Source organism: Pseudorca crassidens, chromosome 11 (assembly GCF_039906515.1).
Source record: "Pseudorca crassidens isolate mPseCra1 chromosome 11, mPseCra1.hap1, whole genome shotgun sequence".
NCBI lineage: Eukaryota > Metazoa > Chordata > Mammalia > Artiodactyla > Delphinidae > Pseudorca > Pseudorca crassidens.
The window spans coordinates 1,152,438-1,178,951 of NC_090306.1; the positions used below are offsets into that span (position 1 = coordinate 1,152,438).

At 57.4% G+C, this 26,514-nt stretch overlaps 1 protein-coding gene and 1 long non-coding RNA gene across 22 annotated transcripts in view; one reads left to right on the plus strand and one right to left on the minus strand.

Moving 5' to 3' along the window:
- Positions 1-26,514, minus strand: part of CACNA1C (calcium voltage-gated channel subunit alpha1 C) — a 469,600-nt gene that overhangs the window by 93,910 nt on the left and 349,176 nt on the right. For all 21 annotated transcript variants that reach the window (XM_067755986.1, XM_067755977.1, XM_067755985.1 and 18 more), the window contains exons 10-13: positions 21,623-21,713; positions 15,277-15,303; positions 7,127-7,287; positions 6,077-6,302 (exon numbers count right to left, since the gene is read on the minus strand). In XM_067755986.1, coding sequence (XP_067612087.1) covers positions 6,077-6,302; positions 7,127-7,287; positions 15,277-15,303; positions 21,623-21,713 — 505 coding nt within the window. The remainder of the gene's footprint in view (positions 1-6,076; positions 6,303-7,126; positions 7,288-15,276; positions 15,304-21,622; positions 21,714-26,514) is intronic.
- LOC137233435 (uncharacterized) lies at positions 19,158-22,519 on the plus strand. Its single transcript, XR_010947410.1, has 3 exons — positions 19,158-21,223; positions 21,641-21,772; positions 22,050-22,519. It is a non-coding gene; the product is annotated as an uncharacterized lncRNA (long non-coding RNA).

Genomic DNA, 26,514 nt, shown 5'->3' on the forward strand with positions numbered 1-26,514 from the left:
CCGACACGGGGATCGCTGTGGGGATACTGCGGAGCTCAGAGGAGACGGCTGGAATCTAGGGCCTGGCTCACCATGGCAGATGGCAGGGAATAGGGTGTGTTCTCCTCAACACTGATACCAAAGAGGCTTGTAGGTGCCGGGTGGCAGCCTCCGGGCAGGGCGATGGGAAGGCCCTGCACCTCTGTCCTTCTCGATGTCAGTCTGGTCCTGATGTCTGTGACCGCTGTGGCCCCGTGTCCCAGGGTCCCTCTCCCTCCAGGAAGGTTGGTGGGTGGTGGACTGGAAGGTGGACGGCATATGCACCGTCGAAGGGGGCTTTCATCCTAATTGATTAAGACTGAAATACACACACTCACGCCAAAAAAGAAGGCGCCTGGAGAAAAGTGGGCACCAGCAGAACAAAGGACTCAAGGTCTTGAACCTTGCAGAGAAGCTGAGAAAAACCAAGCCCCGCCTCTTCAGAATGATGCCCGCGTGCGTCCACGTGCACAGAAGAACCCTGCAGCAGTGGGGGTCTCAGCCCCCGAAGCACAGGCCGCTCGAGAGACTCGCCTCCCCTGCCGGATCACCCTCGGGGTCACGGTCTCTCTTCATCCCTCCCGTGGCTCGGAATCATCCTTCCCAGCAGCGTGTCCTGCCCACCCCGGGCCAAACCTGCCAGCTGAGATCTGGCTGGTCCCCACCCTGCCTCTGTCCCGGGCCGGGTGCACAGTTTATGTCCGTCACTCTCGAGCCAAACCCCACCTGGGCAACAAACTCAAAGGCCTTGTCTTCCCTGTTTGCGTCAGAGGCCTCGGTCACACTGGGGACATAACCCCCCTGGGGGATGTGAGCTGATCACGACTGGCAGGGTGTCCTGGCCTCGACCGTGGGATTTAGGCGGGGCTCCTGTGAGCCTCTCAGAGTCCCCAGTCGGCCCTGTGGTTGTGTCGGGGTGAGACAGGGAGCCAGACGTTGTCCTCCCCTGTCTCCTTAACCCCCGAGAATAAGCACCTTCCTCGCTGACGGCCGGCCCGCGGGCTCTAGCGTCTGAGCTGCCTTCTCCATAGGCCCCGGGCCAGCAACTGGGCGGACGCCAAAGTTACCTTTATGATAGTGGCCCGTGAGGAGCTCAGAGCCTCCCTGGGGCCCCAAGAAGGGGGCCGGGAGGGTCTGATGCTCGTGGCCAGACAGGCAGTTACATGGAGAGCTCAGAGTCTGGAGGATTTGCAAAAGGCTCGCACCTCGGGGCTGTGGGCCCCTGTGTGGTCACGATTCACCAGTGAGTCTGTCTGTGCTGAGTCAGTCTGAGCTCACACCTCAGGGACGGCGAAGGGAGCTGCGGGGGAAGAGCGGTGGAAGAAAGAGAAGCATTTAGGGTTTAAGAGGGAAAACAGCAAGGGCTGGAGGGGCTGTGCTGCACGTGAAGACCAACTGTATAAAAAATGAGACGTAATTAGTACCTCGGGGCCACACCCAGATCTAAGCAAACTGAAGCTCTTCCTCCTCATAGAGTGAAGGTCAGGCTGGGCTGACAGACAGCAAACTAGACGTTGAAACGGGCAACATTTAGAGCCCCAGAGAGCCCCGAAGCAAGAGAAAGAGCCCCATCCGTCACGCAGCTGGAAGGCCTGCGGTCATTTACACAAAGACGACAAAGGTCTCGGCCGCGTGCGTGCCCCTCTGTTCTTCTCCCAGAGGTGCCCGGACCTTCTCACCCTGCAGTTCCCCACCCATAGCACTGTGAATACTCAGTGATCAGCGGACAGCCTGGTGCAGGGTTCCCAGTCTTTTTATATAAAAATGAGACCCACAGGATGGTGGATATGCCTACACGCTGTATACTCCCTAAGGCACGCTCAGATTTTGACAAAGTGCCACAAAAATGTAAGCAGGCTAGCAACTCACTGTCATCATAAACCAGCGGCTTCTCTTCCCGCAGGGGCCACGGATCAGCTGTAAACCCACCCGGTTCTTGCTCGTTCATTAAAGCCTTCAGGAACGCAAGTGACCAAGAGTGAGGGTGTTACAAGAGCAATACTGAATGTACTTGTATTTGCTATGTAAAAAAGAAACCATTTGGGGCTTCCCTGGTGGCGCAGTGGTTGAGAGTCCGCCTGCCGATGCAGGGGACGCGGGTTCGTGCCCCGGTCCGGGAAGATCCCACATGCCGCGGAGCGGCTGGGCCCGTGAGCCGTGGCTGCTGAGCCTGCGCGTCCGGAGCCTGTGCTCCGCAACGGGAGAGGCCACAGCAGTGAGAGGCCCGCGTACCGCAAAAAAAAAAAAAGAAACCATTCACAAATTTTGGTATTTTAGCTCTTAGTAATAGCAAGTGACCTGCCACACACTGTCGAGCTGCTCTGGACATACTGAAGGGTCATGAGGTCATGGCTGAGAACCACGGTCTAGATCGGTGTTCCCGGCCCTTAGACCACAGGCCCTGGCTGGGAGGAGGGCAGCCTGGAACTACAGGAGGGGATCCATGGATCCTAGCACTCTAAATAAAGAGCCTCACATGTGGTCAGGTGTGTAGGAATTAATACAATTAAAATCAACTTTAAAACTTTGCTGGACTCCTATTAGGTCTTTATCATTATGAGTTTTCTCAGTCCAGAGCCATCAGAAACACCGTCTTCACCGGGTCAGGGCTACTGTCTAGAGGAGAGAGTGGAGAGGGAAGAATCAAGTTTCCAATTATACATGAAGCTTCCTATTTTTAGACAAGAAAGAGGACAAAGGGCAGCGGCAGAAAATCAGGCCAGAGTTTCTCAAAGTGAGGTCATTGGGCCACTGGCTTGGCGCTCCCCAGGAGCTGCTGGCTGAACTCTCTAGAGTGATGGGTCCTTAATGAGCTCTCCTGAGAAGGTCATCTAGGTCTGAGAACCACAGTCACTGGTCCAGAAAACGCTGTTAAAAATAGTAGCGGGATGGCGCAAAGTTTCCTCCAAGAGATTTTAAAAGAGGAGGGAGAAACAGACTTGTTTGATGGCAGGACCAGGCTGACCTGTCTCAGGGGACCAGTGCGCCCACCCCCCAGCCCCTATTTTAGGCACTTTCTGGCCACTGGAGTGTATTGGAGACCAGGTTCAGGAGGGGGCCTGGGACTCCCCCAAACCTGGACTCTTTGCTGTCTTCCAAAAGCCCCCAGACAGTTTGGAGACTGGAAAACAGGAAGATGATGGCCTTTGCCAAAGTAACTTCCAATTAGACCATGAAATTCTTCTGTTTACGGATTTTATGGAGATCCGAAAATGCCACTAATCCTTCTTGTGGAGGGGCTTCAGGAAGCTCGCTGATAAAGACAGACTTAAAAATGGCTTCCTGGCAATAGTTTCAGATTAGAAATAGATAAATTGTTGATTAGAAACAGAATGAATGTGAAGTCTCTTCAAGATGCCATGAGAACATCTGGGAGCAAAATTCTTTTCTATAGGAATTGAAAAAACAGACAAAGCCCCAAGCATGTGGACTTTTGAGAATTACTTAAGAGGCACCTGAAACTCCAAATTAAAAATAGCTTGGGCTGACCCAGGAGAAGCAAGCAGAATCAGTCAAAATCCTTTACGTCTTGTCTCTGGAGACAGACAAGAGAGTTTAGCCATCAGCCCTGCAGCCCATGGTCATGGTCGAGGCACAGAGCCTGGTGATCCCAGCTTCACCCCTGGGCAAGCGACTGAACTCCCTCAGTCTTCCCATCTGGAAAATGGGACTAATGATAACAGCACCCTCTCTTATAGGTGATGGTGAAGATTTACAGGTCAGACGCAGGCGAGCACTGGGGTCAGGCTGTCCGGCACAGACCGAGAGCTGATGCACATTCACCAGGACTGTCGTGACGTTTCTACTACTTTCATTTTGAACCGAGGATTTTCTGGGGTGTCAAGATATTCAGACATTGAGGAAGAGCTCTTTCCGGGGGCGGGGGCGAGGCAAGTGTCGCCCAGGAGTATCCAACTTGGGGATGTAACTCCTGCCTGTACTTTGAGTCTGTCTTCTGGCCTTGAGGCTTCCCCAGGGATGCTCTCCTGTCCCCAGCTTCCCGAAGCAGATGTCGCCCCTGCCTACTGTGCCAGCTCATTCCATTCTGTCTTAGATTTTCCTTTCATTGCCTCCCAGGAGCGGACTCCGTCTCCCCAGCTGGACTGTCTGCTTCTCCCAGGTTCAGCCCACACCATGCAGCCCACTTCCTGCCTCTCAGAGCTGGACAGTGTGTACATGGCAGACGACCAAATACAGTCACAGTGTGTGTGTGTGTGTGTGTGTGTGTGTGTGTGTGTGTGTGTCACCATTAGCTCTTTCCTCCCTCTTCCTTCTCCTGATAATGACAACAGTTACAATCAGAGTCACAGTGAGCACTCGGTTACCAAGAATCTTCTCTGCCTGGCACTGAACTCAACTCTTCAAATGCCTCTTCTCATCCTAACCCTCAACGAACCCACAGGAGCAGGTGTGTTTGGGGCACGGGGGCTGGTGAGGGAACTGGGAAGAGAACAGTCACACCCAGGTGCCCTGCAGCACCCCCCGTCTCCCCACAAGTTCGGAGACTCTGTGCAGAGATGGTTAAGTCCAGGGCCTGGCACGGGCGATACCAACCCCACTCTTCCCAGCAGGATCTCACTGACACCCAGTCTCCCCGCATCAGACTCCAGGGTGGGAGGCTTGTCCTTCTGGGGGCACAGTTGGAACCCCTCCCCTTCAGGTGCTCCTGACGTGCCCCTCCCAGGAAGACCACAGCCCACGGTGAGAAATACATATTATACTGCGACCCAGGCACGATCCCGGGGGTTTCTGTGAAACGTGTTTACGTTCACGTGAGGCACTCCGATGTTTTCCACCCTATTTCATTCTTCCATTAAAAACGAGAATGAGGAGAAATTGGAACCCATGTACATCGCCAGTAGGAATGTAAAATGGTCCAGTCTCTTTGGGAAACAGTTTGCCACTTCCTGAAAACCTTAACTACAGACTTATCACGTGACCTAGAAATTCTGCTCCTTGTATCCAAGAGACGGGAAAACACGTCCACACGAAAACCTGAACACGATGCTTCCTAGCGGATCATTCACGGGAACCAAAAGGCAGAAATAAACCAGACGCCCACCAGCAGGTGAGCGAATAAACAAAACGTGATGTCTATCTGTAGAGTGGAATACAGCTCAGCCACGAAAAGGAATCAGAGTGGAATACAGCTCAGCCACGAAAAGGGATGAAGCGCCGATCTCTGGACAACATGGGGGAGACCTGAAACCATCAGGCCAGGTGGAAGAGGCTGGTCACACAGCAGCACAGGTCGTACGGACATGAACCGTCCAGAGAGGGCAGGTCTGCAGAGATGGAGGCAAGGTGGTGACGAGCGCTGGAGGGGAGGGTGGAGGAGGGAAGAGGGCGCGTGGGGTCTGCTTTTGGGGGATGGAAACGCACTGAAACGGGACTATGGTGTTGGCTGCGAGACTGCAAATACATAAAAACCCCCTGAATTGGACACTTTAAAGAGTGAATTACATAGTATGTGGATTATCTCTCAATAAAAATGATGGTCGTGATCCAATAAGCTGGTCTCACCACCCAGAATGGGTCACAACACGGTGGAAACTTGCTGTCCTGGAGAGGCTGCCCGTCCCCGCCCCGCCTGTCCCGGGGGAGTTCGGGGGCCGCGGGTGGCGGGGGCGTGTCAAGGCCCCGTGCCTGCTTTTCATGCCACACACGCTCAGCACAGGCCCGGCTACAAGAGCAGGTTCCCTCTCTAGGGGCCGGGCGGCCCCAAGAGCTGAGCTATAGGTGAGATTCCGGGGGAGCCCGGAAAGGAGCCGGCAGCCCCTTCTCCTGCCTCGAGCCCACAGGTGAGGGCTCGGCCTCCGGACGCCGCCTGTGACCTCGGTGGAGGGCAGGCCCGGGGCTGGTGAAGCAGGGACAGAGGAGCCTGGGTCCCCGATGCCCCTGGAGGCCCCGCGGCTGCCACCCCTGCGCTGCCTGTGTGAGCAGCCGAAGGACCCTCTAACGGAGGCGCCATCTGGCGACGACGCGAGCCCAGGGCAGATCCTCCAGGACACAGCGGCTCCCCTCCCCTGGGCCCCCGGGGGGACGACGGGCCACGCACCTCGTGATCTTGAATATCCGCAGGAGGCGTACGCATCTCAGCACGGAGATGCCCAGGGGCGACATGATCTTGGTCTCCACCAGGATGGTCTCCAGGATGCCGCCGCACACGATGAAGCAGTCGAAGCGGTTGAACAGGGACACGAAGTAGGCCTGCAGCCCCAGGCTGTACATCTTGAGGAGCATCTCCGCCGTGAACAGGGCCAGCAGCGCCTTGTTGGCCGTGTCTGCGGGGACCCGCACGGGGGACGGGGGGGAGAGGAGGTGAGCGTGGTGGATCCCTGCGGGGAAACCCCAGAGCTCGATCCCGCCACACACCGCTCGCTGCGTGGACTTGGGGGGGAGGGGTCTAGTTACAACCGCAGCAAACCCCCCGCATCCTCTGCCCTCACAGCGACTCTGCCAGGCAGCAGGGCTGCTGCCACGCCCCTTTTCCAGAGACGAGAGGTGAGGCTCGAGGGGGCGCCCTCTGCCTAGACTGACCAGCCAAGAGCCGGAGCCGGGGTCCTTGTCTGCCCTCGTCACCAGGAGACGAGCCCCATCTGGGTTCCGGGAGACACCCGGGTCCAGGCCGTGTTCGCCTGACCCCCGGGCCGGTTCCGGGGCTCTGGCCAGGGAGATCCCTTCCGGGGCCCAGGGAGGGGTGGTGGGACCCACTGCCATGGAGGACATTCCCTGTGCTCAGGCCACGCTCGTCCTCTCCCTGGCTTTGTGCTCTCCGCCCCTCACAGGTTTTGGCCAGCACACCTGGAGGCCATACTGAGGCCCCAGGTACTGAAAACCCACTGGGGGCGGAGGGGCGGCAGCCAAAGATCTGACGTAGCCCAACAAGCCACAGCTCGTGGCCGTGTCTCCTGGACCCAACGGTGACGGCCAGGGCAGGCGGGGGGTGTTGCCTGGCCAGGGGAGCCCCGTCTTTGTAGCGTGAGCTGGTGCGTTTCAGCGGCTCACGAGCTGCCAGGCCGCGGTGTGTCCGGCGCGGCCCGCCTCCCCGCCCCGGGGCAGGGCCGAGTCAGCCCGAGGAACGCAGGCCGGCCGGGCGGCCGCTCACCTTGGACTTCCGTGAGCCAGTGGGGCTGGTTGTAGTGCTCAGAGGCGATGGTGAGCGTGTTGAGGAAAACCAGGAAGATGACAAGCCAGTAGAAGACGCTCGACTTCACGGCTGCGCGGCACTTCCTCCTGCAGAACCGATTCCAGCGGCGCCAGTAGCGGCTGCAAAGGGGCAGAGAAGGACGGGGCGGGAGGCGGCTGTGAACTCAGGTCCCCGGCCGACATGCCCCAAGGTGGCCACCTCCCTCCCCTGAACTGGCCCGACCTCACCAGGGCCAGAGACGAGCGTCCCACCAAGGTCACCGGCTCGCGGCTGGTGGTGTGGCCTTTGGGGGGGGGTCCCTGCTTCTCTGGGAATGTGGCCCCCTGGCCTGTGACCCCGAGCAAGGCCAGCCTTGTGTGAGGGTCTGGCCTGAAGCTGAAGGGAGGTTATTTAATTTCACAGTAACGGCATCACTAGAAATAGTATTGCAAGTCGTAAGACTAGTATTACTAGGACTAGTAATGGTTACCATTAGCGAACCCATGTCTGGCTGGTACCATATCGGCACTTCTCATGCCTTCTCCCAGATCCTTTAAACATGTCTGCAAAGCAGGCGTTGTCCCGATTTTCAGGAGAAAACCAAGGACCCTGGAGTTGGGCGTCTGGACTGACACCAGGTGAGGGCAGAGCCAGCGGCGTCCCCTCTTCCCGCCTGCAGCCCAGGCGCCAGGCGCTCCCCTCTTCCTGCCTGCAGAGCCAGCGGCGTCCCCTCTTCCCGCCTGTAGCCCAGGCGCCAGGCGCTCCCCTGGCTGCCGCATCCGTGAAGAGTGGGAGGTGGATCTGGACCAGCAGTGCTTGACTTGAAGGGGAGGCTGTGGAGTCCTTCAAGATTACATCCTCTGTTCAGAACAACGGGCACACTGCCCCCACCTCTACACGCAAGTTCACGCCATACGTGGGCCCTGAAAGCTCATACCTGGGCCGCGGGACACTCGCCCCCATGGCCTCTGGTTAGGGACTTTCATCAAACCTGGCTGTGCATAGAACCACCTGGGGAAAGTTTAAAAAAACACAACAAAAACACACCAGGCCCCGGGCCCCAACCCAGTGAAATCTGATCGTCTGGGGTTGAGTAATTTTTAAATAACCCCCAAATACCGTTGCTGTTTGCTAAGGCTCCCCAGATGGTTCTCATGTGTAACCATGGTTGACAACTGTGAAGCCAGATGACCCCAAGGAAACGCTCACATTTTAGGATTCAGTGGTGGACAGGTTTATAGCTTGTCCCCAATCTCATCCTCCTGATACCGAGGGAATATGCAGATATATTTGGTAATTCCGTTGACCAAACAGTTACCAGTTTAACACCATGTGAGGAGCGAAGGACGGGGTGCCAGGGAGACTGCGGGGGCCCTGTATCGAGAGGGGATCTGATTCCAGAAAACCAAACACAACGAGAGCAGCCACACGGTCACCGTCCAGCTGGGGGACGGTAAGAGGGGCGCCGTGGGCAGTGTCGGGCTGGAGGCGATGGAGGCCACAGCTCTACTCGAGGAAGGAGGAGAGTGAGGGGACGTGGACTTTGGAGGCGGAGTCAGCAGGCCTTTGACCCTGACCACGAGTGCAGGGGAGAGAGAAAGGGTGGAGGGGTGTCTGCAGGAGGCCGTCACCAGCACGGGCGCCCTGTGGAGGGGGGCTCGACCGGAAAACACCTTGAGGTACTTGCAGCTTGTGTCCGTAGGGATACCCACCAGGCGGCTGAGGACAGAGCCCCCGCTTTGGGACAGAAGGTGGGGGGTGGTGGTGATGGCTATCGTCCTGGACACCTGCACTCTTATCTGCATGAAGTCACAGGTCCCCAGGTCCCCAGGCTCAAGGCTCTGTTGTCGGGACCCTCCACGCGCCCCAGGCGGCCCTCTGGAGAGCCCAGCCTTATTTGTATTTCTGCTGTTTTGTCACCTGCGGCCCGTGGAAAACCCTGCTGCCATAGCTTTGCTGGAATCTGCTCTGAGATTAGAAGGCGAGGGGCACGTCTAAGGCGGGCCTTGCTGCCTGGGAGCTGCAGGAGGACCTGGCTTTGGCTTGCAGGGCAGGGAGGGAAGAAAGGATTAAGGGGGTGGTGTTCTGACCTGACCTCACCCCTGTCACTGAAGGGGCGGGGACGCCACCTCCAGGGAGCACCAAACCTTGGCAGGGACGTTTGCTGCTACTGGTGGGAAGAGTCGCTACATGGAGAGGAAAGGCCTGGGGGTCAGAAGACGGTGGTTCCCAATGCGCTGTGGAGGCTTCCACGCTCCAGACACACCACCGGGCGACAGCAGGGGTGGCAGAGGGCGCAGGGGGGACAAGGCAATGGGACAGGGGCCCAGGTGGTCCCTAGCGGGGGGAGCGGCCTCCGGCGGTGTTGGACCACGGCGCTAGGCACCTGCTCTCGCCAGGGCGGGACTCTGCTTCTCTCCTGCAATCGAGCTTGGTGATATTGCAGACAAAGTTGGTAAGACTTTTTTTTCCCCCTGAAAAACGAGTTTTCAGGACAAACTCATATCCAATCTTAAATGGCGTCAGCTACCAATTGGCCCTTGCCATCTACCTCTACGAGGATTAAATCACGAGCCGCTGCAGCTGCTGACCTTCGACACCCCCTGAAAGGAGTTCAGGGCAGAGGTCAGGAATGACGCCCTCTTGCTCCGGGAACAAATAACTCCTCTTATCTACAAAAACACTAAGATCCTCCACGGTGACGTCTGCTGCCCGTGACTGGCAGAAACCTTCACGAGACGAGCAGAAACCTTCACGAGACGAGCAGAAACCGTCACGAGACGAGCAGAAACCGTCACGAGACGAGCAGAAACCTTCTGCAGAAAATATTGCTGGATTCTATGTACGCCCCACCCCCTTCAAAAGAATCACATCTGTACTGACTTTCCCCTGCCTCTTAGGAGCAGTTTCTCAAAGCTCTCCGAGATGCTGTTTCCCGGGCTGTAGTCCTCATTTTGCCCCGAATAAGACTTAACTCACAACCCTCACGTTGTGCATTTTTTTAAGTCGGCAATAGGTTACACTGTAGTTGCAAAGAATGTTTTGAATAGAGACAAGATCATTTACAAAAATCACCAATAATTGTGATTCGGAGGCCAAAGGAATCACGGTTGCTTTCTTCCACATTTTGGAGGAACCGACTCCAACTCTGTCTCACACCCAGACCTTGACTGCGCTCTTCCCCAAGTTTGGGGCTGGTGGATGCGGGTGCCACGTGCCCGGGCCTGTCCCGGGGTCTGGAGCTGCTCTGCTGAAGGCCCTGCAGCTGTGGCTGTGACGGACGGGGCGGCACCCGTGGAGTCGTGCGCTCCCGAGACAGCCACTCAGGAGAGTCACGTGGGTTCGGACCGGGGCGGGGGTGGAGTAATTACCATCCAGAGAAAGTATTTAAAGATGATTACACGCCTCCCACCCTTCAAAATACAGCTTTGCTTGACAACTGGTGTCCTGGTAACGCTTCCTACTGCACAATAAATGCAATGGTTTATCAGAATGTGTAAGTGCACTTGTGTGTTTACATATGCGCGGAGGATATAGAAATTAAACGATAAAACAGGGAGGAGGAATGTGCCTGCTGTTCACGTTCCCTCCACTCTCACTGGGAAAGTTGTCCCCTCGAGAAGTGGAACTTCCCGGACACAGACCTGGAGGTGACGGCAGCACGGACATGCCTCTCGCACGTCTTCAAACCCATGCGTCGCTGCGTTCCCACCGGACAGCTCTGCTCGCTCGCCTGGACCCGCCTGACCCCTTCCCGGCACTGGCCCGGCTCCTACCTTTCCATCGACACGGCTGTCCCCCCACCAAGCCTCCCTTTCTGGGAGAGAGCAGCCATTGGCCTTGCTTCAGGGCTCAGCGGGGGCCCCAGCTTCCCGGCGGTGCACTTTTCTAGACGTCCCAGCTGCCAAGTTCCAGTCACACTTACTGTCCGTGTTGCTCACTTAGCTACACGTTCAAGAAACATTTATTGAAACATCTTCCCCGAGCCAAGTACTAGCTATTCAGCTTAACACGCAGACGGGAAACTCGGGTCGGCGATATGGACCCCGAGGGTGCCGCGCGCCAGGCGGGCTTAGTAGAGGTGCCCCAGGGGCACACAGAAGGGCATCCCAGCCCACCGTGGGGTGCCAGCCAGCCTCCCCAGAGGACGCGATGCTCCGTTTCCTGTAGGTCAGTATCTTTACTGTGTGACTCCGGCTTCTCCACTGAGATCGCAGGGTCCTGAGGGGAAGGGGCTGCATCCTGTCCTTTGTGATGGGCTCACAGCCCACCACTGTGGTCTTACACAGTAGGACCACTGGGCCGGCAGGCAGGTAGGGCAGCAGAGACAAACTTTACACACACTTACTCACTCCGCGTTGTGGACGGGGCTTAGGACCCCGCGGATGGGGTCGGGAGGAGGGGGCAGTGCTCCTGAAGGAGTTTGCTCGGCACAGAATTTTGGACAAGCATCTAGAACAGGAGACAGCGCCCAAACGGTGGACACTTGGGGCTCTTTCCAGTGGCCAGAGCTGAGAACAAGCAACCCAGAAAATCCTTAACATTTAACTATTTTACACAAAAGTAACCAAAAAATGGGTTATTTGCGACGGGGGCAAATTTGGGCATGTGCCTTATTGCTTATGGGATGGCAGAGGTGAAGGGACCTCGGAGGCACGTTTCTCTGAAGACAGGCGAGACAGGGCTCCCGACCTCAGACCCCCGAGGGCTTCACTTCAGACCGCTGTGACGTCCAGATCCAAGCCCCAACATGTTATCTGACTAATCCCCTCACGCTGCGGAAGGCGCTCAGTGTCGTCTGTTCCGTAACTAAGTCCTATTCTGAGCCCCACATGTTGCCAAGTTCCTTATTCCTCAAAGTAGAGACTTGGCTTACCAAGGGAACACCCTAACATTGCCCTAATATTACAAGTCCATTAATTTGCCCAAATTTCCCTAAAACCTCTGCTCTAATATTTCCTTTAAAGACCCTGTGACTTTGTATCACCGTCTTGCAAATGGAATAGGCCAGTTTGAGGCTCAAATTCTATTATTTGTCATTGTTAAGCTGAGAGAATGAGCGAGAATACTTGGCGTGTGCGTTTAACTCCAATTTTAGATTCTTTTCAGGGTAAAACAGGCTCTTCACTGTTTACGAGGTTACTTCTGAGTTGCAGAAATTCTCTCTCCGTTTCCCGTGTTACTGTGTTTTTCTCCTGTGCCTCCTATACCCGTGTGAGCTGCCACAATCAGACAGACAGAAGGGCTGAGGACCCCGTTCCTGCGTCTGCAGCAGACAGAGGTTTCTCAGGGTCGACCTTGGTGATTTCAATGGCATTTTCAATCCATTGCCAGCCTTTGTTATTCCCTAAACAGACACCACCACTGGACTGTAGGGTGTAGATGAGGCAGCTGCCGTCTGACCCTGTGGGGTCACACTGTCCAGTGCGGTAGCCACTGGCCACCTGTGGCTACTGCACACATGAAACGTGGCCAGTCCAAAATGGGCGTGCAGTGAGTGTAAAGGACACACTGGATTGCAAAGAAAAATTAATACAAAATATGTCATTCATTTTTTATATTAATTACATATTGAAATAATGTTTTTGACGCACTGGCTTAAATAAACTATATTAAGATGAATTTCACCGGCTCCTTTTCACTTTTTTAACATGGCTGCTAGAAAGTTTTACAAAGGGTGTGAGTGTCCGGCATTGTGTTTCCAACTCAACAGCTGTGCCCTGGAGCGCCCCCGACGCCTCGCTGCAGCCCCTAGACACACAGCTGGGCAGAAACGGCTTCGGATCCCTGGGCAGAACCTCATCACATGGTGCAGAGCCCGGGTCCTGGGCGTGGGTCCCGACTTGGCCAAGCGCGAGCCACGTGGCCCCGGGCCTCTGTCAGCCTCAGTGTCCTCCTCTGAAAGGGTTTACTGATGGTGCCAACTGACTAGTCATAAGCCTTCTGGGAATGAATACAGAATCTTCTCTGTGTATTTCTGTTGTATCTTGAGTAGTAGCTGCAGGGGGAGGAGCCCTTCCCAGAGGGGGATCTGGTACCAGCAGGGTGAGCCACGTCTCAAAACAGAGTCCAGGGGTCCAGGTGGACCCCCGTGCCCCCTCTTCTTCCAGAGCACAGCTTACACCCTAGAGCACTGGATACAGAACGGCCCCCGTCTCCTGGGTCATCTCATGCTGGAGCGAGTCCAGGCAAGTCTGTGATTTCTCTCCCACCCCCCAGAGCACGTTTGTTCGTTCATTCACTCATGCATTCATTTGTTCATTTATGAGTCACCCATTTTCATGTAATGAGAATGATGTTTTGGAAATATTTTCAAATGTATTTTTATACCCCTGTGCTCTCTCCCTGCATGGGGGCTTTGGAACTGCAGAAGCACGAAGTGCTTTCTCAGCTTTGGCTGTAAAACAGAGCTTTCATTTCAGTCTGCGTCAAGCCTAATGCCATGCGGGGGCAGGACGATCCATTCGTCCCTCCACTTAGTATCTATGAAGGCCCCACTAAACGCCAGCCGCTTCTCCAGACGCTGGAGAGAAAGCAGTAAGGTCCGAGCGCTACGGAGACAAAGGATTTTCTACGTTTCTTGAGCTCTCTCCTGTAACAAGAGCTGGACCTGGGAGACTTGACCCTAGGTTTTTTATGTGAAGGAGGTCTTGGCTTCAGAGGAAGTGGAAGGGGAGAAAGCCCGCATTTTCCAGCCCCAGTGGAACACGGGAGCAGCAGGTGACAGCAGGAGAGGAGAGGGTCCCACACCAGCATCCTCATTTAATTCCCTGGCCGAGCGCCAAGCTCTAGGAACAGCCAGACGGTCACGGGGAGGCCAGGACATCAGGGCTGAAGGTGCCTCTCCTGGGTGCAGCACAGGGTCTGCGGGGCCCTGGGGGATGCCAGCCTTCAGCCTAGAGCTCTACCCAGGCAGGCACAGAGCGGGACAGGCGGCCGGTGCGTAGGTGAGCGTCCGGTTCCTGCAGCCTGTCCACGGAGGGCCTGGAGGTGTGTCCATGGGCTCAAAGAGCCTGGGGACCAGAGGCAACGATTTCAAGGCCAGAGGCCAACATGGGGCCCACGGACACCGTGGGTGGAGGCCCAACCAGATGGACTTGTGGCCCCTCGGCAGGCCTGGTTCTAGAGGAACAAGCAGGGGTCTCAGGCTGGACCCCAGGACCCGTCCTCACTGAGGCCTGGGTACTCCCGGGGTCTTGAAGTCCCGGCCCCGCTTCTCCACCCTGGAGAGGAGCTGGGCAGAGGAAAGAAGAGAACTGAACACTTAGCTTAAGGGCCAGTTTAAAAGGCAGCCTTGGGCTACACTGCTCGGCTGGACTACAGTTTAATGTTATTTATGCACCTGCCCCAGGTGAGGCTGGGGAAGCAGGATTAGATCAATGATGAAACCTAAACATTATAGTTTTTGGCTCGTACAGGCTTTGTGGGAGTGAATTCCCACCCCTACTCACATATCTGTCCATCCAGCGCACATGGTGGACAGCCTGCTACCCGCCGGGCGCCCGGCTCAGCTCCCTGCAAATAGCACCTCAGAGGCTCACGGAGCGTACTGCAGACACGGGAGCCCCCGTGGGGAGGGCGGTGACAGAGGTCTGGGCGAAGCGCTGGGGGGAGGGTGGGGAGTCTGCAGAAGGTGTGGAGATGCGGTACCAGCGAGGTTCTGAACAGGAGCCCGAGCTCTCCAGGGGAGGCTCGGGGATGCGGCGATTCGGACGGAAGGAGGGCTCCACGCGGAAGCCTGGACGTGTGAGAGGACGGGGGACGTTCAGGAACCGCGGTATGCGCAGGGGGCGAGGCTGGAGGGGCAGACAGGGCGAGGACGGCGCAGCGAGGAAGGTTCTGAAGCCCTCACTTCCGTGCACATGGCCGAGAACAGCAGCAGTGGCCACGTGCTTACTTCAACCGACTTCATCTTACAAGGGGGGGGACATGGCATCTCACAACCTCCTAGGGCCGGGGCCACCAAAATCACTAACTCCCAAGCCCCAAGCCCGGAGCCACTCGCCTGGTCTGATCCACGAGCCTCTTCCTGAGAGCCGTGCAGAAGGAAAGCAGACCCGCCGCTGACCCTCCCTCAGCCCCCAGCCGGGGGTGTCCCCAGCCCAGCAGGAAAGGAGCATCTCACTCACCTAAACTTCGACTTGGAGATCCTGTGGCTGAAAGGGAAAGAGGAGATGTTACCAAACGACACACACGTTTCCCTCTTTTCTCAGATGTCCCCAGGTGACCACACGGGCGCTGGACAGAGCAGCTTCGGAGAGACAGCCCTGCGGTCAGCACGTCCTGGTGTCTGTGTGTTTGAAGGGGAGACCGAGGGCTGGCCCAGCCCACAAACCTACGAATCTAGCATCTTCTAGGTGGAGACGTGGCCCCCGGAGACGGTGCTGTGTTCTCAGACCGTCAGCTGGGGTCGGGCAGCGGGTTGGGGGCCACGCCCTGAGAACAGTCGTGGAGGACAGGAGCCCCTCCTGCAGACGTGGCCCTCGGACATTGCAGGCGGGAACAGGCTGGCAGAGGCCCAGCGCCGTCTGAACAGGAGCCCGGCCCCATCACCACCTGGCCTGAGCGTGGAGCCTGGGCCCAAGGAAACAGGCCGGGGCTGAGCACAGACCCCGGATGCTGGCAGTGGTGTGCAGCCCTAAAGACCTGGGGACTTGTGGACAGAAGCACCGGTGGGTGGGCTGGTGGCTGACTCGAGGGGCATCTCCGGAGAAGGGGGGAGGTACTGAAAGGCGGAAACTTCCAGGAGGCCCTGCGGCCCGTGGGAGGCCGGATGGAGCCGGGCTGGGGGCAGAGATCATGCAGGCATCTGAGATGGCCCTGTGGAAGGCCACACGTCGGGAAGGCCCTGGTGTCTGGGGAGTGAGCGCTGGCAGGGCCGCGGGTGGGAGACCGTGCTCGGACGGGCAGGCAGGTGCGGAGCGCCAGTCAGAGATGAAGAAGGGACAAAACCCGCCTGCCCCAGCTCAGCACAGAGAGAGCTCTGCTGCGAAGCGAGAAAACAGCGCCTCTTGCTATTTTTTATAAAAAAATAAGCCAGAAGATGTGACAGGTGGCAGAGCCATCGTGCGTGAGATAATTATGTCTCTGGGGCACTGAGAAGCAGAGCCAGCAGCCTTTACTGCTCCGAGCCAGCTGATAACCTTTCCCACCCAAAGACGCTGCGAGGGCTGCAGGTTTCAATCACGTTACACGGCACGTGGGCGGAGGCCAGGGCCACGGGTGGCGTCTTACTTAGGGCCACAGTTTAAAGGAAAAGCAAATGTCTTCCACCTGCGCCTGGATGGTGGGGAGCCGGGGGGCTCCCTCCTCTAGCCCAGCCAGGCTTGCTGGACGGCTGACCCCTCGCTGAGGGACGTGAGCTAGCATGGGCGGTCATCAGCCCGGCAGCTCTGCCACAGGGCCTGGCCCGGCCCCACCTTCTCTCGGAGATTTCCGGAGGCCTCTCGGGGCCCTTCAGTGCAGCCCACACGCCCTCCCTATGTCTCCCTCTCAGTCCGGTGGGTCGTCAGCAAAGGCGGGTTCTTAAGAAGTCCCACGTGGGGCACCGAGGTCTGAGCGTCCGCGTCTCCCAGGCAGTGACTCTGGGACGCGGCGCGGGAGGACCAGGGCTCCTGTTGGGGATGACGTCCTGGGTAAGCGTGGTCACTGGCTGTGGCTCCTTCCTGGGTGTTCTGGAATGTTCTGAGGAGGAGGAAATGGAGTGGGACTTTCTCTCCCCCGTGGTTGCGTGTCCTGACGTGCGAGCCTGGACGCCACGCTGAAGCCTGGTTGCTGTTGCCGCTCTCAGGTTGTGAGCATCGTTCCAGGCTCGCTGGGTCCAAAGCACTCACCCCTCCAAGCTCTGTGTTACTGGAGCACCCCAGGTAAGAAGGGGGGTCCTCGGGGGCACGTGTCTGGAGACAAAGGGAAGCCCAGGTATGGGAGAGCGGAGGGCCTCACACTCCCCGTGTAGGGGGGTCAGTGCACTTCGTGGGACCAGGGGCACCCGGTCTCCGCAGCCTTCGTGTCCTGGGAGGTGACCACCAGCTCGGGGTTTGGAGAGCTGCTCACGCCGCCGGTGGGCAGGGGAGCCGGGAGCCTGCGGGCGCCGTGTCCGCTGCCCCAGCCCTGCGTTCCAGCCGGGTGGTGGGTGCCGCCCCCTGGATCCCAGCGAGTCCACAACACCGGGGGGCCCGGCTGCTCCAGACCCTGCTGGGGACCAGCCTGCTCAGAAGGCGTGCGGGCTCCCCTCAGTTACTGCTCCACAAGGTAGGATTTCCTCCCCACGTTTCCCGTGGATTCTTGAAGAGCAGCAGGTACCGAAAGTGGGTACCTCGCATGTAAGGCCGCGAGCGCAGCCCTGCTGGGTGGGCCTGACCCTTGTCCAGCCCAGCTGCCTCTTTCCCTCAGGCCTCCACAACCAACCTCCCAGGAAACCGCGGTTGTCTTTGCTGATGTGAAGGTTTAAAACGGGAGACACGCCTGGAACTCCCTCTGCTTCACTCAGTTGCTCAGTTTGCATTTGTCATTATTGGACAAATATTTGAACTTCTTGGGAGCTGCTTGTATGCTTAGCCTTTCCGCTTCTTGGAGTCGTGAGCCCGTAAGTTTGCTCCCTGCCGTGTGACACAGCGATTCCCCGAATCCTCCCGACTCGCCCTAACGTCCGTCAGATGGTACTGCAGGCACCGTCTAGGCTGACGCACGTCTGAGGCGACGTCCTTGACTCCATGCACGGCTGGTGTGGACCCCCGTCACAGTCCACCTCTTGGGGACCCACTAGCTTGAACCTCCCGTGCTATCCGGGGACCCCTAGCTCACTTCTGTGATGAGATGCACGTCCATCGGTATCATCGACCCTCTGCATCAGAGCCCGTTTCTGACTCTACCTTCTCTATAGAACTGTGCGCTTTGAGACTAAAGGGACCTCGCACACACCAGCTGGATTGGGGTCTGCCATTTACAAGGTGCAGCCTGCCTCACTCACGGGGCCTCTCCTGCAGAAGCCGCAGGCACAGAAGAGGTGCAGGGGGTCCCCGCAGGCGGTCCCCAGGCCCCTCTAGGAGCCAACGGGCAGCCGCCCTGCACATCCCAGGGGGCGAGCCTGAGGTTGCCGCCCAGGCCCAGCTCTGGGACTCCTGGCGCGCGGCTCTCTTCCCTCCTTCGGTCCATCCCAGAGTACTTCTGTGGAAGTCCGTGTGTCCCTCTCTGACGCCAGCTGCGCCCTAGTCTCAGGCAATGTTGTCCCGTAAGTGCCAGTCTCCTTCATGGGCTTCTTGTCTTGAAGATGGTCCTGCCTCCGCTCTGAGGAAGGCCGAGGCCCAGCAGCTCCGGGGTCACTGCCTGTCCCCGTCCACGGCCTCACGTCTGGAGGGAGGGTCCCCTGCGGCCCGCTCCCGCCCCGCCTGCCCCGAGGCTGCAGCTCCTGCAATTAGGACACACAGAGAATGCATCCCTTTTCCATCTCCGCACGTGACCCTGGCCTGAGCCGCGTCGCATCACCCCCAGAGCGGCTACGGCAGCCGCTGCGCTCGAGCGCCCGCCGCTCGGGGCTGCTCGCTCCCGCACAGACTCTTCCTAATGTCCGAGGGTCCTCAAGGATGGAAAGCTCACCAAACCAACCAGCTATGTTCCACGATGTCTCACGGTCTGTGACAAAGACCAAGGCCATCAAGGGTCTACGCGGCTCTGCTCCGTCCCCAGCCCTGCCCCTTCCCACCCAGGCCTGCCCTGGATGCTCTGCCTTCTCTCCCTCATCCCCCCAGCACCTCGGAACCCGCTGTTGCCTCTGATTGGAAGATCCTTCCTTCCTCCGCCCCCTCCAGTTCTCAGCTCAAACTTTCCTCCTTCAAAGAAGCTTTCCCTAAGCTGCCAGTCTAAGGCGTCTCTGCATCACTAACCCTGCATTACAGTCACGCTGCCTTCTGAACGCTTTCCCCAACTTACAGTGACGGCTCCGTGTCACTTTCACACCAGACTGTGAGCTCCAGGGAGGTGGTGTCACCTTGCTCTCGGGCTCGGTGTCACCTCGGCCCAGCACCGAGCGGGCCCGCTGCCTGATGAGGGTGTGAACGGAGAGCCCGGGCTTGCTGCTCCTCTCCCGGTGGCCTCCGGGCTTGTTCTTGTCTGTTCTCCTGGCACCTTTTCATCTGTACCTTCTTCTTTTCCTTCTGCGCGTCGGTTTCCCAGCCTTCATCCCTGGCCTCTGGCCCCGTGGACAACCCCGGTGCCGCGTGACCGCACCCACCGCTTCTACGCTGGGGTCTCCAGCACGTGGTCCAGAGCGGAGCCCCGGCCTCCACACCCTGCAGCCCCGCGGGTGACTTCAGTCTGTATCGCTTCTGTCTTCAGACTTGAAGGACAGTTCCTTCCCCTCACCACCTCCCCTGCCCGGCCGCCCCCTCCCCAGCAAAACATCGCTTTGCGGGCCCTGTCTGTCTGCCGTGCCCCCTCGGAAGCATCTTCAGCCAGGCCTCATCCCGCTGCATGGGCTGTTCGCGCTCCGCTTCAGAAACGCTAGCCTCTCCCTGGTTGTCACAGCCTGAGCCCCAGCCCCCGCCCGTCCACGCTGCTTCCCCACCAGGAATGCTGGCAGTCTTCCATCGTTGTCTGGGGCGGGGCGGGGAAAGACTGTAGTTTGTCAAGGACATACTGCCATCCCGGCACTGTGACGAGGCACTTTATCCGCACAGAGTAGGTGCGTAAATTCGGATATTCGTGGGGAGGGCGGCCCATTTCCACAGAGCCATGGACGCCTGCAGAGCACGTCCTCCAGATGCCTCCTCCCTCTGTGGGAACGTCCTCCAGATGCCTCCTCCCTCTGTGGGAACGTCCTCCAGATGCCTCCTCCCTCTGTGGGAACGTCCTCCAGATGCCTCCTCCCTCTGTGGGAATGTCCTCCAGATGCCTCCTCCCTCTGTGGGAACATGCCTCCTTCCAACAGGGCCTCGAGCTCCCAAACACTCTCCAGTGACTGAGCGCCAGCGCCACGGCCTCTCCGGGTCTGTCACGTGGGCCCAGAGCCAGAGGGCGGGGTCCTCGTCACCTTCCCTCCGACCCTTTGGGGACCTGCCATCCACCTTTGCTAGCATGGCCGCCCGGGGCCAACGTCCAGAATCCCAAGCGTTTGTTTGTATGGTTCCAACAGGAGGTAAGAGGGAAGGGCTCAGCCCGCTGCTTCAGAACGTAATTAGCACTGTATTTTAGCAACATTTTGACAACGATTGCTTCCCAACGATGCTGGGAATCAGCAGTGCAGACTCCCCGGTGCCGCTGTCAGGGTGAGGGATGGTGAGGCCCATGTGACCTGGAGACAGTCTGTTCCGGCCCTCCCGCCCCTCGCTCGGAGGCTGGCCCGGCCCAGGTTAGATGTACCCAAACCTTCTGAAAAGGCCCAGATACGGAGGCGTCTTGGCGGGGAGAGGTGAGCTAGGAGCCGCTCCACTGACGGAGCGACTCAGACGCCCAGCCACCTCGGGGCTGGTCCTCCTCCGAGCCCTCTGTGCGCCGGCGCTTTCGGTTTCTGGGGTGAGTCTTACATCTCCCAGGCACCAGGACAGGCAGCTCCCACTTCCCACTGTGGAGTGTGGAAGCTGCAGGAGGCCTGACGCTCAAGGTCAGCCTGACCCCTAAAGGAACATGGCTTCAATCTGTGGACTCTGGGAATGAAACCAGCAGTTTGCTCATTTTTAGCAGTTAAACCATTTTCCCTTCACTTCTTGGTGGGGGGACATCTCCCAGGGACCGCTGGTGTCCGTTTTCAAGATGGAGCTAAGACGGATGGGTGATGGTGGTAACCCACGTGGGCCGTCCCTCCGCACACCTGGCCCAGTCCTGGGCCCCAGTCAGCTCGGGAAGCCGGGGGCTGGGGCTTGTGTTGGGGAGGGTTGCTGGGCTGGCACAGGTGTACTTTTATTAGCTGAGTCTGCACTTCAGACACCTGTGCTCCCTTCACTGGGTGGGTAACTCAGAGCTGCAGGTAAGACCCACGTCTCCAGGTGTATTTTCTTGCCTGTCTGCTTTTCTTCCAGGTCACATTTATCAGAAATGAAGGGGTGCTTAGCAGGACCCAGGGAACCCAACAAAGCTGCTCTGGTGAGAGGGGTGAGGGGCTGGGAAGAGACAGACTTCAAAGCCCCCCAACCCCCCCGCCACACACAGACACAGACACACATACACACACACACACACACACGCACACACACACACAGACACACACACATACACACACACATACACACACACATACACATACACACATACACACCCACACACACACACCCACACATACACACACATACACACACACACACACACACACGCACACACTTCTCTGATGGCATGGAAAGGGGCTCACAATCCCAAAGCCAGACCCCTGCCCGGGAAGCACAGGACCGCAGAGCAGCTCCCAGCCAGGGCCACACTGCCCCCAGGGCTCCCCTCTCCACCCAGGACTCGGTTTCCCTGCCCGCTCCCGCCCCCGCGCCTACTCACGCCAGCCTGGCCCCGCAGCTCTCTCCCTCGATGTCGCCTCCGGCCACGTTTTCCGTGTTGACAGACTCGGTCTCACTGGTGGGCATGCTCACTGCAGGGCCGGGTCGAAGGGATGCAGAGTGAGGCGCGGAGGCAAGAGGGGAGAGAACGGTTAGTCTGCAGCCCCCCGGCCGGGTCCCGTGTCCTCAACTGACATGCCCGCTGCTCGTCTAGGGTGACCCTTGCCACCCGGGACACTCTAAGTGGGATAGTGGGAGGAGACGCCTGGGAACACTGACCCGAGTCCCTCCTCTACCCTCGACCCCCTGCCCTCGGACAAGCTGCACACGCTTTCCCATCTGCGTCTGCTCCTCGCTGTAAAAAGAATTGCTTTCATGACGGTATTTTATTTTTCTTATTTCTTCCCACCCCCGCTCCCCATTCTAAGGGCTTCATCCCCACACTTGGGGCCCAGCCTGTCTGTGGAAAGGGCTGCTCTAGGGGCTGAGCCACTTGATGGATCTGGAGGAGGGTCTGTCCCTCGTCCTGAGTCCTGCATGCTGGGTCCTGAGGACAGAGCCTGAAATAGAGCTCAAAGGGGACAGCCATTTCCAGCATCCCACTGCAGACACAGGAATGAGGAGTCTCCGTGTGGGACCCACCAAACCACTGAGATGAGATGTGGCCTGAAGACAGACGGCAAGAAAACCACCTCCCCACGGCATCCTGATGTTTCCATGTCAACAGGCCAAGCTGGGACCCAACCCGTCCAAGTCCACCATGGCCGACCTGCCCATCCCGTCACCAGGCTCCTGCATTTCCAGGGCAGCCAGAGCTTTCTAGCTTGGAGCCCAGTTTGGTGGCTTAGAAGAAGCCATTTCCTTTATTATTATCTTTTATTCCAAATAAAAGTTTATCTCAAAAGAGTTCTTCTCCTCCTTTTTCATCTTCTATGGCCCTTTTAACACGACACACAAGGAGTTCCTTATTTCTCCCGCCCGTGTCCTTTAGAATGGCCGTCACATCCTCGGTCATGGCTCAGCCCTGCTTGCAGGTCAGCAGCACTCGTCTGGCGGGCAGGTCAGGAGCCCTCAGTGGCCACAGAACCTGCATGAGTGAGGGTGTGGCGTCCGGTGACGTGGGACCAGTGACAAGTGCCCCCGGGGCTGCCACAGCCCAGGAACTGATCACGCTGTTCGGATAATTCTACTGGTCGTACGGATGCTGCTGGATGGGGGGCGTTCCCGGTTTCTTTTCTTTTGGATGAAGTCAAGTCGGGCAGGTGTGAGACACTCATTCTGAGAATGTGGGAGACACAGCCGGAAAGCCCCCGGCTTCCCACACGCTGGACCGTCCTGTGTCCACCCTCGACGCGTTCTCCATAAACTTGGGTGAAAACAAATCCAGACGTCATTTCAAGGAAGCCTGGTGCTGGATGGACTTTGGACATCGCCCAGCTTTCTCGTCATAGGACAGGGAAGTGAGGTCCAGGGAAGGGCCGGGTGCCCGGGTCACACAGTGGCTGGGGGCTCGGACCGGATCACAGGTGTCTTGGGCCCCCACCCCGTGCTCACCTCGATGGCCCCCGGGGTTACACCCCAGACGAGATGGGGCTCTGGGGGCATCACAGGTGCGTGGGGAGCAGGCAGACGGTGGTGCTGGACTTCACAGCGTACACAGGTGGCACCTTCAGTGACCTTAACCTTGGCCGGCGCTCCTCACAGGAAAGGCCCCAACAGGGCTCAGCCACCGCTGGTTGTCATGTCTGCTGACTTGATACATTTGAAGGGACAAGGAAGTGGTGGCTTCGGGTGGGACAGGCTATCCTCCCCTCGCACACACGCACACACACGCACGCGCACGCACGCGCACGCACACCAGGAGATGCACGCTCCCGCCCTACCCCGTGGGCACCAGCACATAATTTACACGCACGGGGGCATGGGGGACGTCACAATGGGTTTCTGGGGGGCGATTAGACCAAGCGAACTCCCTTTCCTTCTAATCAAGCAAGCCCTCCGGGCGCTTCCTCTCACAGACAAGATATCAGAGTCGAAAACCAGGAGTAAGACGTGGACAGAGCTCAGGGTCAGCCTCAGGCAAAGAAAGAAACAGGGGACTTGGCGACCGCACAGAGGACGTCCCGCTAACCTCCAAAAACAAACTAAGAGATAGTAAAAATTGATAAATCAAAACAGGTAAGAACGCAGAACAAAATAGGACCCAACCCCCAAATCACATGAACTAACAACACAAACTAAACAATGGATCCTGGGGAGGAGGGGTCACTCCCGCAGAAGTGTCTACACTGGCAGGTGGGCACTGATTTTGAGGAGACGGATACCCAGGAGGGTCCCAACTCATTCCTCCTTGTTAGTGGGAATCCCGAAGATTCGGTCATGAGAGGAAAGGGTCAGGCTTGCTTTCACCCCACGTAAACAGCCGTCTCCGAAGCACACTTATGTTCACAATTCAAAGCTTGAAACAACATGGATGGACCTGGAGGGTGTTACGCTCAGTGAAATAAGTCAGAGAAAGACAAATACCGTATGACATCACCTATACGTGGAATCTAAAAATAGGGCAAACTAGTGACTGTGACAGAAAAGAAGCAGACTCACAGATACAGAGAACAAACTAGTGGTTACCTGTGGGGAGAGGGAAGCGGGGAGAGTGGAGATGGGGGAGGGGGCTAACAGGTGCCAACCACTATGTATAAAATGAATAAGCTACAAGGATGTATTGTACAGCACAGGGAACACAGCCAGTACTTTATAATAACTTTCAATGGAATATAGTCTATACAAATATTGAATCTCTATATTGGACACCTGAAACTAATATGATATCGTAAAGCAACTATACTTTAATAAAAAAAGAAAATAGTTTAAAACAATGCTTCGCACACCAAAAAAACCCAAAACCAAAAACAACCAACACAAAGCTTGGAATAAATAGAAACTTTACAACCAGTAGCATTATTTGTTCACTTCTCAAAATTCCTACATGAAAACAGGGCTGAGAGTTAGAGTTGAAATGGATGACTTAGCAAACTTCCCTTCTAGAAAGACACACGTCAGTTTAGAAGGACAAGGGTCACTCAGCTGAGCGTCCCGTCGTGAGGGGTCTTTGATTTGGCAGTGGGTGGGGTAACGGGCTGCCAGCCTCCAAGTCTGTCTGTCCACACAGACGCCTGAGGGGACAGTCCTGGCCGGCGGGGGCCCAGGTCACTGACCTGCTACACAGAAGCTCAACCAGCTTCTGGCTTTGGCATTGATACTGTCCCATCTTGTTTGACTTCAGAAATAGCTATGTGATCACTTTAAAAATACTAGAAAGAGCTTGATAAAAACACGGCCTTTCCCTCTGTAACTGAACTTGACCAGGCCTGGTGAGTCACACGGGCACAGGCGGCAGCCGCCCGCGTGGAACGTGGTCGGAAGAGCCTCCAGTCATGCCCCTGATGGTGGGCAGGAGTCTCTGGGGAGCTGCTCTTCGGGGTCAAGGTGTGGATTTAAATGTTCCTCGCTTTAAATAACAGTTTACATCCACATATTAGTTCCTATTAATTTGTGATAGCTTATCCCACAAGCACCTGATGGGGTGAAGATGGTCTGTGTTTCTATTTCTAAGGGGTTAGACAGAGGCCACAGCTGACCCGTTTAGGGACTTGTTACCCTAGAGATCGCCTTGGGTTCATCTTGGAAACTGAGAGTCCAGGCCGGCCGAGGCTGGGATTGCTAATGCTGGGCCCTATTCTTGGGGAGGCGGCAAGCCTGAGTCTCCCACTGGCCACTCAGATGACCGGTGGGTTGGAAACTGAGGCAGAAAGACGGCAGAGAATCCAGGGGCCAGGGTGCACCTTTCCTGTAAAGAAAGGCCTCTGAGGAATGGAATGTGCTGTTGAGTGGACTCAGGAAGGATGCTGAGGGGAGGCTAGTTTCCTGACTTTCTAACCTCACCGTTACCAGGGACTGTGGATCAAATGTTGGGTCTCTGGGCTGTCCTGTCCCTCGGCTTCTGCTGAGAAGATTCCGAAAGAAAATGAGATTCTCATGAAAGAGTAATTAACAGCTGCCGCTGCAGGTGGCGGAAACGTAATTACATTTTTAGGAGCATCAGTGAGCCGTACAGACACCATCCTGCCAAGAACGGATTCTCTCTCCAAACTTCCACTCCTGGGGGCAACGTGCTCGAATGGCGCTTCATAGGACCACGTTTCTGCATCTCGAGGGAGGTGCTCAGTTCTCATCTCCCAGGAACTGATGACGTCCCAGGTCTGCTACAGAGCAGTCGTGTGGGTCCTGGGCAGGCTGGTTGTAATAAGCCACTTCCACCACAGGATAATCTCAGACTGGAAACTACATGAACCGTGCTGGGCGTGCATGGGACCCAAGTGGTCGTGGAGACTGGGGTCCTCTGGAGCACTGGGGTTCGCGAGCCCCCTGCGGGTTGACTCATTACATCTGGGGACCCCCTGTCACACCAGCTACCGCCCTACCCTCTGCCTCAGACCTTCCTGTGCAACGGGACTGCCTAGACGGCCTCAGGGCAAAGCTCCAGGTGAGAGGTCGAGGGGCGGACGTGGGCGGACGTGGGCAGGCCTGCGAGTCTGGAGTCTGGAGCCTTCCGTCACCACGCCAGCCTGCCTTTGTCTGTGGGCTGGAGCAGCAGGAGCGGCTGGGCTCTCCTGGGACTGGCTGAGAGCAGTGCCCAGACCTGAGCTGGGAGCCTCACCATCGGGTGGAGGAATCCTCCAGGCGGCTCTTGGTGGAAGAGGCCTGGGGGCGCAGGGCCAGGCATCCCGGGGGTGTCAGGGGCCGGAGGAACTGAGGGTGTTTCTCAGCCAACCTGAACTTGCATTTCTCCAGGGCCGGCCCAACTGCCAATCCTGGGCGGGCCCGATGGCAGGA